The 11,856-nt window shown below is 58.4% G+C and overlaps 2 protein-coding genes across 3 annotated transcripts; one reads left to right on the top strand and one right to left on the bottom strand.

Moving 5' to 3' along the window:
* The first annotated feature begins 1,187 nt into the window (after positions 1-1,187).
* SSTR4 (somatostatin receptor 4) lies at positions 1,188-4,549 on the top strand. Of its 2 annotated transcripts, none has more exons than XM_074578676.1 (3): positions 1,188-2,257; positions 2,468-2,586; positions 2,990-4,549. In XM_074578676.1, exons 1-3 carry the CDS (start codon positions 1,908-1,910, stop codon positions 4,270-4,272), a joined length of 1,752 nt encoding a protein of 583 aa, XP_074434777.1. In that variant the 5' UTR covers positions 1,188-1,907; the 3' UTR covers positions 4,273-4,549. The 2 variants fall into 2 exon arrangements, with proteins under 2 accessions (XP_074434777.1, XP_074434778.1); XM_074578677.1 differs by having other exon boundaries at positions 2,122-2,257; positions 2,439-2,586.
* An 839-nt stretch (positions 4,550-5,388) lies between these two features.
* THBD (thrombomodulin) lies at positions 5,389-8,937 on the bottom strand. Its single transcript, XM_074578678.1, has one exon. It carries the CDS (start codon positions 8,783-8,785, stop codon positions 7,124-7,126), a length of 1,662 nt encoding a protein of 553 aa, XP_074434779.1. The 5' UTR covers positions 8,786-8,937; the 3' UTR covers positions 5,389-7,123.
* Positions 8,938-11,856: the final 2,919 nt, after the last annotated feature.

Below are 11,856 nucleotides of genomic sequence, written 5' to 3'. Positions count from 1 at the left end.
CAAAACAACATGTCTAGGTGCCAGCTTGTCATGTGTTTCCAATAAACCGCTAAGGGCAGGCTTCAGATTTCACCTGGCAAAGCCAATTTTATTTATTGCAGGCGGCGGGCGTTGAGGTGAGGGGGTTTTTTTTAACCTATTTAAATACCACTTGATGCTATCTCAGGGGGAGTGACCTGCATTTTTTTTTTTTTTTAAATTAACCGTCTTGAAGGAAGGCAGGTTGATTTTGCTTCTTAGGCAATCCAGTTAAAATAATTCACTCTTGGTGAAGAGTCTCATCTCAAATCTCTCGGCTTTGTGAGTTTTGGAAGGAAGGAGGGAGGGTAAAGGCTCATTAGCTCGGGACCAGGAGGGGGTTTAAAGCCATTACTGCTGGTCATCCTTCCAGCCACAGGGAGTACTTTGTCTTAGAAAAACTCATCTTTTACAGGCACTAGGAGCAGGATCCCCTAGGAAATCACCCCAAACAGGAGGGTTGCTCCCAAGCTGCTGGAGTGGTGCTTCCCAGGGCACCCTCAGCTGCCTACATGGAGCCTTTGTGGTACCAGCCACCACAAAATGTTCCCCTGCAGCCAACGCAGTTGCTATTCATCCCTGATTCTCCCCACCCAAAGGTTTTCCATGGAAGGACTAGTACCAGCAGTACAATGTGGGCAAAAGTCCTGCTCACTGCGAAGGAGTTTCCTTCTTTACAGTAAAAGAGCATTTAAAAGTTTCCTGTCCCTCCTGGGAGGTGGAGGGGGGTCAATGTAATCTGCAGGCGGTTTCATTGTTTTATTACACATTTTCCGGTCGCCGGCTGCAACAGGAACCCCTGGAGCACGATGCCTCTCCTGGGCCCCTGCGCCTAGGCCGGCAGCCACCGGCATCGGGAACTTTTGTGTCATCGCAGCAGGTCCAGGTGTCATTTTCCCCCTGGTAAAACACCTCACGGAGACGGGGTGGGAGCAGCCTGTGGAGACGGGGTGCTCCGTTCCTGGGTGCCACGGTCCCTGCGGCTCCGGGTACCAGCAGTTTCTGCGCTTCTCCACACCCACGATATTTAAGCTGGGATGTCATAGCCAAAACATCTTTGCCAGCTGCGCGATTAACTACGGTCATATATTTAAGCACCAAGAGGAAAAATGCACCTGCTTTCCCATGCACGTTGAGCCTGTTCTCAGTAATATAATACATGCATTTATCTATATTCCCAGTGGTGTGGTCAGAACCCGCTCCTCGCGCAAATGAGCTCATTCGGCCAGCTCGCTGTCAGCTCACAGCTCCACCCTGACTTCCCAAAACCTCCATGACCCAACAGGCGCTCGCCCAGCGCCGTGACTTGGGAGCGTGAGATGTGGACAACGGAGAAAAAGGTCCTCTGCTCCACCACTTGATGTCCTGACTGGGGAGGGAGCGATGCAGCGTAGAGTTAGGGCTGCACCATCGGAAAGCCCCCCCAGCCCCACAAACAACTAGAAGTGGTCCTCCCTGCCCCCAAACCTGGGCTATCACTGAGCTGAGCTGCTGATGGTGATTGTTTGGCACAAAGACGTGGGTGATCCCTCTCACCAAAAAAAAAAAAACCAAAACAAAACAAACGCAAGAGTCGCTTAATAAACAAGCAAGCAAACAAACAAACAAAAAACCCCAACGAAATATGCAAGCTCTGTCCCTTTTTACTCATTGCACCACAAAATTCAACGCAGGCTTCGATTTGGGGTGAGATTTTTGGTGCGTAACCGGTTTTGGGGCCAGGCTTGAGGTGGCCCTCACCCCGCCGCCTCCCCGTCCCGGGGTTCTGGGGGCCCGCCGCTGCAGGATGCTCCTTTCCTGCCAACAAAGTGGGGGCCGGGGGTCCCTGCCTGCATCCCCCCGCCTTGCAGCGGGTGGTGGTGGGGGGGGGAGGTGGCGGGGAAAGGGGGATGCGCGGAAGGGATGCGGGAGAGAGCGCGGGGGGCGGGCTGCCGGCAGTCGCCTGGGCAACCTGCCTCCATCTCCTGCCTTGCCCGGGCGGGGACACCCCGGAGGTACCCGGCGGGACGAGGGGAATGCGAAGGCGGGGGACGCGGGGGGCGCCGTCCCTCCCGCCCCGCCTCGGTGCCCGGACTGCAGCATCCCGCCCGCCGCAGTACCCGCAGCGCCGGGGCCGGGCCGCGCCACCGGCCGGGGAGGCGGGGGGGGTCCGCGCCGGCACAGCCCCGGAGGATGGGGGGTCCCCTCGCCGCGGCCACCGCCAGCGGAATGCCGCACGCCTGAGAGACAAGGGGGAAGGGTACGTCCGCTGCTTTGTTTTCAACCGGAACGTGGCGGGCATAAATCAGAAACCTGGATTATTTTTAGTTATTTGTTTTTAATGGGAAAGCGGATTTTCGTGGCATAGGTGATGGCGGGAGGGGGGAGAGAATAGCCTGTATTCCCATCCGGCAAGCGCGGTCTGTCTTTCACTTTAAAAGGTCTGGATCCTTCTGGTCATCTGACTCAGGTCAAGAAGGACTTCGCATTGCCAACAGCCCGCGGAACCCACCGGAGCATCTCCCAGTGCCTGCTGCTGCCCCACGGGAGGGAGGAGGGAGGATCTTTCAATCCCTGGAGGATTGAGAGGTAAAATATCTCCAGCTCGGTTTCTCCTTCGGTTTGCTTTTCCCGCAGGGGTTAATGAAACCGTTGAGATTTGTAGAGGTTCATTAAGGCGGATGGCGGTATTGATTCGCAGGCCACGCCACCGGTTTGCCGCTGTGCCCCCGTGCACGGTTAATGCACACCCCACCCCTGCAGCCCCTAAGACCCCAAATGGCCAGGATGCTCTGGCCTGGAGAACGATGCTCCTGCCCTGAGGACTGACATGAAGGTGCCGTGGCGGGATGGAGGGAACAGGGGGGCCACAGCCGGAGCTGCCCAAAGCATGTGTGCGTGACCCAAGGGGGAAAGCAGGGGACCATGCTTTGTATCTGCTGTGCGCTGCAGCTCTCATCCCCCTCTCTCTCTGCCCGTGCCCTGCCTGCAGGCTGGCCCCCATCCCCAGCAGTCCATGGACCACCACCCAGCATGAGCGCCGACAGCGAGCAGCTCCCAGCGGGGGCCCAGGCGGCCGGCGTGCCCCTCTGGACTGTATCCAGCTGGGCCGCCTCTGAGGTGCCCCCCAACACCAGCACGGCTGCAGGGGGGGCCGGCCGGCAGCAGGGGCAGGCGGAGTGGGGCAGCAAGACGGGCGAGATCGTGGGCATGGTGGTGATTCAGTGTATCTACGCCCTGGTGTGCCTGCTGGGGCTGCTGGGCAACTCCCTGGTGATTTTCGTCATCCTGCGCTACGCCAAGATGAAGACGGCCACCAACATCTACCTGCTCAACCTGGCCATTGCCGACGAACTCTTCATGCTCAGCATCCCCTTTGTGGCCACATCGGCAGCCCTGCACCACTGGCCCTTTGGACGGGCTCTGTGCCGCACTGTGCTGGGTGTTGATGGGCTCAACATGTTCACCAGCGTCTTCTGCTTGACCGTCCTCAGCCTGGACCGCTACATCGCGGTGGTGCACCCATTGCGGGCAGCCACCTACCGCCGTCCTCGGGTGGCCAAGATGGTCAACGGGGGCGTGTGGCTCCTCTCCTTGTTGGTGGCTTCGCCCATCCCCATCTTTGCCGGTACAGCAACCACCCGCGATGGTCAGGCAGTGGCCTGCAACCTCCTGTGGCCAAGCCCAACCTGGTCAGCTGCTTTTGTGGTCTACACCACCTTGCTGGGCTTCCTGCTGCCGGTGCTGGCCATGGGGCTGTGCTACCTGCTGATCGTGGGCAAGATGCGGGCAGTGGCGCAGCGGGTGGGCTGGCAGCAGCGCCGGCGCTCTGAGGGCAAGCTGACGCGCCTAGTGCTGATGGTGGTTGCCATGTTCGTGGTCTGCTGGATGCCCTTCTACGTGGTGCAGCTGGTCAACCTCCTGCTGCCTGGCCGCCTGGATGCCACCGTCAACAATGCCTCCCTCATCCTCAGCTACTCCAACAGCTGCGCCAACCCCATCCTCTACGGCTTCCTCTCTGAAAATTTCCGGCACTCCTTCCACGGCGTGCTGCGCCGCTGCCTCGACGCCAGCCTCTGCTGCTGCCACGCCGGTGAGGGGGCCGCCGAGGAGGAGGAGGAGGAGGAAGAGCCCCTCGACTACTGCGCCGCTCCCCGAGGGGACGACAAGGGCAAGGGCTGCATGTGCCCACCCCTGCCCTGCCAGCAGGAGCCTGTGCACCCCGAGCCCTGCTGTAAGCCTGGACCCCTCCTCACAAAGACCACCACCTTCTAGGGTGCCCCACGCCTCGCCAGCCCCCGGGCAGGCATCTCCACCAGGCATGGGCAAAGGGGACCCCGGCCGGAGACAGGGCAAACTGCCATGCCCCGTGCCGCCGGCCCTCATTTGTGCTGTGCAGTTCGACAAAATAAAAAGCCATAAGTCTGGCCCCATGATACAGTTAATTACGTCGACCGAGTAATTTTTGCTGTTACCTTCATTGGGATTGGGGACGGTGAGGATTTCCAAGTGCATTAGCGAACAGTGACTAGCCATGGGGCGGGTGCCCCTCCGGAATAATAAAACACAAACTTCCCATTCCTTCCCAAGACGCGCTCTGAAAGATGGAGAACAGCCCTAAAGCCCATCAGCCCCACTACATCTCTACCAGGCTGAGGAGGTAGGACCGGACTGGACTTCTACAGGAGCTCTGCAGGACGTGGAGAGCATGGGATCAATCTGACCCCTTTGGGTTCCTCTTATGTTAAAAAAAAAGAGGGGGGGGGGAGGGGTTCCGAGCAGCTGAGATCAGAGCTTGAGCCTACACAAACTAAGACGTGGCTGGTGCCGGGGAGTACCAAACCTCACTTCAGCTAATGGGGAAAGGAAAAAAACTTAGGTCCCACCAATAAACCTCCCCCACCCCTCCCAAATTCCCGGGCAAAGGGATTTTAGCACACACAAGACCAAAACTATACTTTCCACAAGAAAACCCAGGAGAACCAAATCTCGCTGTCTTTGCCACAGGTAAACACCAATGGATCCATAGAAACTTCGAGCTGAAGGACAGCACTGGGGCTATACCGGCTTGGCCGCACTGAGGTAGCATTAAATTAACCATTTCCAGCTTATTTCTTTTTAACTTTGTCCTTTTAATGTTATTCTTGTTCTCCATTATTTATGGCTCATTCCTTCTATTTTAATCACACTGGTGAAGTAACCAGCAGGGCAATGTTTTCAGCCTGACGCTCCGCTAAGAGCCCATAGCTCCTTTTATTATTTTTTTTTTTTTTTATTTTGGCTCCACCGTGGTTTGTGACTTCTGGAGCTCCGGCTGCAAGACGGGGCTGGTGCTCGGTGAGGAAAACCAGTCATTTTAGGGTGGGGGAGAAAGAATAATTCATTAGCAGCTTTCTATAAACCAGATTGTAAAAGCTTTATTGGTCTACACACAAAATCACCATGTGATTGTGCATTGCGTAGGGTATATTTCCAATAAATAAATAAGTATTTACAAATGTGCCGGGTGTATAAAACAGCGGATTGAACCATTTACATTAGGAAAGCTACAGTTCATACACACATTATCTTTTTATTTTCCTTGGAGGCTGCAACGTAGCTCTATCATACTGGGAGGGGCAAACGCCGCACGATAGCAAGCTCACGTAGCGTGCGAGGGGAGATGTGGGGGGGACACGACCACCCCGAGTTCTGCAGCCCCTCTGCGGTGCCCAGCCCTCCCGAGCTCTGACTCCGGGGCTTGCAAAACTTCCTGCGGGAAAGCCGAGCGCTGCCGCAGGCTGATATTTCACGGGCATAAAGCTGTCAGCACCCGCTCCGCCGCTCGCCCTGTGCCCGCACCAACAGCCACCGGCTTCACCCCACCATGGGTGCCGGAGCGGGACCGGTCCCCCCCTGCCCCCCACCCCCCCTCCAAGCCCCGCCAGCATGCTGGCTTTGCAGAGCTGCCCCTTGTCTCCCCGCCGAACAATGGAGCTGGAAAAACGCATAAAAGTGCCCCAGATTTCCCCCCACAGCCCGTGGCTGAGAAGCAAGCAGTGGGCCAGATCCTGCCCCCCCCCCCCCCCCTCCCCGGGAAAGTTTTGCTGCGAGCTTCAACATGGATTAGACTCAGCCCGGGATAAGATGAAAGGAAAAAAAAAGGAAAAAACCCTCTTGACAGGAGGGGTCAGTTAAGTGGGTATATAAAAAAACCCCAAACAACCCAGTTTAATCCAACAACGGCAGAAAAATGTGGAAGAAACTGCATGGGGAAGGCGAGGCTCCCCAGCACTGCAAATGACCTTTCCTCCCACGGAAAAAATTACCCTGGCAGTCTTGGTATCCCCATTTAACCTCCACACCCCCGAAAAAAGTCCCAGAAGGGTAAGAGGGAAGAGAAATCAGGCATTTTAGCCCTCACGGGGTGACACTCAGCAGGGTCCTCACTGCCGCAAGCGATTTAAGGTGAAGAGTGCTCAGCTGACAGAGGTGAGAGGCAAAAGATGGGGGGAAACAAAAACTGAGATTTCTGCCGATGAGGCAAACAGGGACAGAGGAGCAAGGCAAAGTGCTGACCAGAAGATCTTTGCTCTTTCTTCCATCACCCATCAGTCTTAGAAAAACAAAACAGAGCTCAGACAAAGGCAGGAGCATCCCAGCTCCTCGCCACCCCCGGGCAACCATCATCTCCAGGCCGGCAGCATGCTTCCCAGATGAGGAGAGGGGAAACTGGGGCCAAGTGACCTTCCATGGTCCCCGATAACTCAGCTGGCAGTGGCATGCGTGCCTTCACCCCACATCCACGCGGATTTAAACAGTCAGTTCCAGATGGAGACATCCCTCCTGTAACACACGCACGATTTTTCCTTGAAGCCCCCCCAGCCGCTGGCTTGGGAAAAGGAAAGCCGAATGCCCTCCCCTGCCTGTGAAGGGAGCAGAAAGGGAGAAGCGCTCCGTGCCTTCCACCTTCCCCCTTCTCTGGCGTGAGTATTGCAAGAGCTGGCTGGAAAGCAGCGAGTGATTTTGGTGGGGGTGATCACAGCTTTTCCCAAATTCTCTTTATCATTAAAAAATTGGCGGGGGGGGGGAAAGTAAATGTTACCCAGTTCCGTCCACTTCCCTCTCTCCATCCATCCCAGTCTCCCTACAATTTCTGGCCGGAGGTGGCACACCCCGAGGCAACTGGCTGAAGTCCCATCTCCTTTTCATGGGGACCACTGCACTTGTAATCCATGGTGGCAGGGGGCCCGCAGCGCTTCTTCACCAGGTGGTAGCCCAGGGCCAGGAGGGCCAGGGCTGCAGAGAGGACACCCACGGCAATGCCCACCAGTGCGCCAGGGTGGAGGTGCTCTACCTTCGGCGGGGTCCGGCTGGGGACGGGAGTCTGGGGTCCTGGCACGAAATCCCCTGAGGATGTTTCCTCCCCATCCTCTTCTAGGATTTTGACACAGTTGTTCTTGTCGAAGAGCTGGTAGCCGGCGTGGCAGTGGCACTTGTAGCTGCCAGGGAGGTTGGTGCAGTTGTGTTCGCAGAAATTCATGTCGCACTCGTCGACATCCACGCAGACCTGCGTGCTGTCATCATCGTCCAGCAAGAAGCCATCGGGGCACTCACAGGACTGTTTGTGCATGTCACACACGGCCGGGCACTGGCTGCGGTTGCAGTGCAGCACGCAGCGGGCAGGTGCCTCCGGGTGGACAGCATAACCGGGGAAGCATCCGCAGCGGTACCCATCAGGCACGTCCTCGCATTGCTGCTCACAGGGCGCCTTGTAACAGTGGGAGATGGGCTGGCAACGTCCGTCCACCATCTCATAGCCGTGGTGGCAGCGGCAGTCAAAGCCACCCTCGGTGTTGATGCAGACCTGTTCGCACAGCCTCGGCTCCACGGCGCAGTCGTCGTCGTCCTCGCAGCTGCTGCCGTCGTCTGCCAGCCGGTAGCCCGAATCACACATGCAGAGGAAGGTGCTACCGGCGATGACGCAGTGATGCTGGCACGGCGCTCCGGCGCAAGGAGAGCTGCAGCTGCGGCCGTCCGGGCCCAGCACCTTGCCGTCGGGGCAGGAGCAGCCCGGCTGGCCGCCCTCCTCGCCGCACGCCCCCTCGCAGCCCCCGTTAGCCAGGTGGCAGGGCCAGGCTCCCGCGGCGGCGCGGCCCCAGCGCAGCCCGCCGCCGTCGTCCTCCTCGCAGCGCAGCTCCAGCTCCATGGCCGGGACGACGGCGGTGCTGCGAGGAGGCAGGACCAGAAAGTCCCCTCCGCGGGCGCCGAAGGGGGTGGCATAGGTGACGGGCAGCCCCTCGGCGGCAGGCAGGCGCGGGCAGCTGCCCCCGAAGTTGTACTCGCAGAGGAAGCCGTCGGCCGGCGCCTCGCAGCGCCGTTCCTCCCAGCGCAGCTCCCGCGACACGGTCACGCAGCGCTCCCCGCACCGCCGCCCCGACGGCGCCCAGTTGGAATAGTCGGTGCGGCGATCGCCCGTCACCCACTGGAAGCCGCGGAGGCGCTGGGCCGGGTCGGTGCAGGGCAGGGGCAAGCGCAGCCCCAGCCACAGCAGCCCGCTGCGGTTCTGCAGCAGCAGGGCGATGGCGTCCTCCGCCACGGTGGAGCGGACGGTCATCAGGTGCCCGCCGCCCCGTTCGCAGGCCTCGCTGGCCTCCGCGAAGGGCCGCGCCGACCAGAAGATGCCGAAGCAGTCGTGCTCCAGGCACTGCGCGCCCGAAGGGGCGGCCGGCTCCGGTTCCCCCCCGAGCCCGAGCCCTAGCCCCAGCCCGGCGAGCAGCAGCGGGAACGGGAACGGGAGCCGCCGCATGGCGGGCGGCGGAGGGGCCGGCCGGCTCGGCAAATCTCTGGCATGCCGCCGCCCGCCCGCCCCGTTTATAAACGCTCCGGCCCTCCCCGCAGGAAGGAAGCGCCTCCGGGGACGGGCCGCCGCCGCCGCCGCTGCGAGGAGTGATTGCGGCGGGTAAATCCCGGCGGCGGGGCGAGGGAGCCCCTCCGGGGACAGCCGTCCGGCCGCTCCCCGCCCCTCCCACCCCTCCACACACCACCGCCGCCGGCCGCCCACCCGTTTCCCCCCCTCCCGCCTCCTTCTGCCGGCTCCTCCCCGCCGAGCTGGGGCCGGTCCCGCCTGGGGATGCTCCGGGTCGGGAGGTGCGGGGCTGGAAGGGACGGGAGGAGAGCGGGGCGGGGCTGAAAGTGGCCCCCAGTACCCCGCGGGGTGCCCCACGGACGGCTCTGCCTGGGGACGTGGGTTTAGGGGCTGAGCAGAGACGGGAAAAATATGTTTTCTCCTTGTGCAAAAGGGAGAGCAAGCACTGGACGGTGACTTGCTGAAGGGCACCCCAAGAGGGCAGTCAGACATCAGAGCCCCGGTGGGTTCCTCACCCCGGTTGTAAGGCTGCCCGTCTTGGTACAGCATCAGCTTGACAGCACTCAGCACCGGCCCAAATCCTACATAGCCCCAGAAGCTGACACGAGACAGTGATGACAGCTCCGCAAGCCGTCGCCGCTTGGGATGCCCCATCAGGACCTGACTGGTGGCCTGCTGGTCCCTTCCAGCCTAACGACCGCTGCTCATCCACTGCCTCTCTGAGCTGCAGTGTCCCAAATTCATGTCACAGAATCATGGAATGGTTTGGGTTGGAAGGGACCTTAAAGATCATCTAGTTCCAACCCCCCTGCCCTGGGCAGGGACACCTCCCACTAGACCAGGCTGCCCAAAGCTCCATCCAGCCTGGCCTTGAACACCTCCAGGGATGGGGCATCCACAGCTTCTCTGGGTAACTGGTGCCAGTGTCTCACCACCCTCATAGCGAAGAATTTCTTCCTAATATCTAATCTAAACCTACCCTGTTTCAGTTTAAAACCATTACCCCTCGTTCTAATCACTCCACTCACTGATGAAGAGTCCCTCCCCATCTTTCCTGTAGGCCCCCTTTAGGTACTGGAAGGCTGCTATAAGGTCTCCCTGGAGCCTTCTCCAAGCTGAACAACCCCAACTCCCTCAGCTTGTCTACACGGTAGAGGTGCTTCAGCCATCTGTTCATCTTCCTGGCCCTCCTCTGGACTTGAAAATCATGTTGTCAATCATTTCTGTCACCTCTGAGGGAGGCTGCTGCTCAGCAGCAGACCATGCAGGTCCACCAGATACCTTTGTACCTTCAAGGACTTGATCAGGGGCCACAGGGCCAGTGGCTGTGCCTGCCTGCACCTTGGCCTCTTCCCATCACTTTGCTCTTCTCCAGGAGGGAGGCAGGGTCCCCGAGGGATGGTGGCACAGCACAGGGTGATGTCTGCCACTGGCAGTAGGTGCTGGGAGGCTTCAGTGGGCATCCACACTGCTGGGAAGAAGTGTCCATTGCTCAGGCATCTCTGCCACCCTGGACCGCAGACCTGTATCGACGGCAGGTCCCAGTACTCATCTAGCACATTAAAGATGCGCTAGAGTGAAGGCAGGGGTCAGCCTGCCAGCCCTTCCAGGACAAAGTCAGGCTTTAAAAAAAAAAACCAAACCCATGGTTTTTCAAAGAGGAAAGGAATTCTGAGATGTCCCCAGGGATTTACTGACTTTTGCTGTAGCAGCGAGGGACTTGGGAGACCCCTTCCCTGTGCTTGAAGGATGCGGTGTTAACCGCGTGAACAACCATCTCTCTGTGCCTTACAACTTACATGCCAGCCAAGCAGTCCCAGAGGATCTGAGGTAAGATGGGATGCCAGAAAAAGGTGGGATTTCCCCCAGACTTTGCAAATCGGCCCCCGGTTATGTGTATAAACAGGGCTGGCGTGGCCTTGCTCTTGAAATTAGAGAAAATTGGCATGCAGAGGCCGGCAGCGTGCTGTGCCCCGCTTTGGGACAGTATCCTGGCTCCTACGCTGCCGGAGTGGCACAGGGAGAGCTGGGGCTGAGGCCCGGGGAGAGGGGCCCCATCCCCAGAGCTCCTGCCCAGCCTGGGGAGGGGGGGGCGGGTCTTGCCCCCAGGGCACTGGCTTGCCTTCCTCCCAGGCGCCTCTGCTGCTGTTTTCGGAACAGCTGTACCCTTTCCATGGTTTTATCTTTGCAGGATCCGCCTCAGCTGTCAGAACATAGCCAAGAGGAAAATAAAAATGAAAAGCAAACATCCAAAGCTTCGACACTCAAAGGAAAGGGTATTTGACCCTTTTTTTTTTTTCAATTTTGAGAGTGGTGTTTTTACCAGAAGACTCAGTCGCTGCAATTAGCCCTCGGGATCCCCTGCGGAGAAGCAAATCCGTATTTCCTTGCTTCCCTCACTGCAAGGAGGTTACTTTATTAAACTCTCATGCTTTGTCTTGCCCTCTTCCAGCCCCGTGCGGTTCACGTAGCTCACGCAAGGCTGTGGGCATTGATTCTGGTTGCAGAGAAACGGGAAGATGGGGAAAAGAGTAATAATAATCAATAATAATAATAACAACAACAACCACCACCACCAAACAAGCTGTGCTGTTTTGTAGCTGCAAAGGGAGCCTGATGTAAACAGGAGCAGAAGAGCTCATGCTCTTTATCATATGCCTTTCCTCCTGCCTGACTTTGGCCCCTTTCTCACCTTCATCCACATCTCTGGGAAGAGGAATAGCAAGGAAATGGCGTTTTCTGCTCAGGCTGCAGGAGGAGCGACGGAGAGCTCAGATCTTGGCCTACAGAGCATCCAAATCCGTCGTTTCACCTCCTTGAAAATTTCAGCTCATTTCGCCTGCATGGGAAAGAAATGTCCGTGGGTTTCAATTTCCTCAGCAGGGACGTACCCCAAGAAGAAAGGGGTACAGCGCAGGGCACATTCGTTTTCTCCACTAATGAGGCCCAGGACAAGGGCTGGGCTCAGGCTAGGGTTCCCTAACCTCAACCCAAAGCTACCTTCTCCTCCT

Source organism: Larus michahellis, chromosome 3 (assembly GCF_964199755.1).
Source record: "Larus michahellis chromosome 3, bLarMic1.1, whole genome shotgun sequence".
NCBI classification, from domain to species: Eukaryota; Metazoa; Chordata; class Aves; order Charadriiformes; family Laridae; genus Larus; species Larus michahellis.
This window is presented reverse-complemented; position numbering and strand designations above follow the sequence as displayed.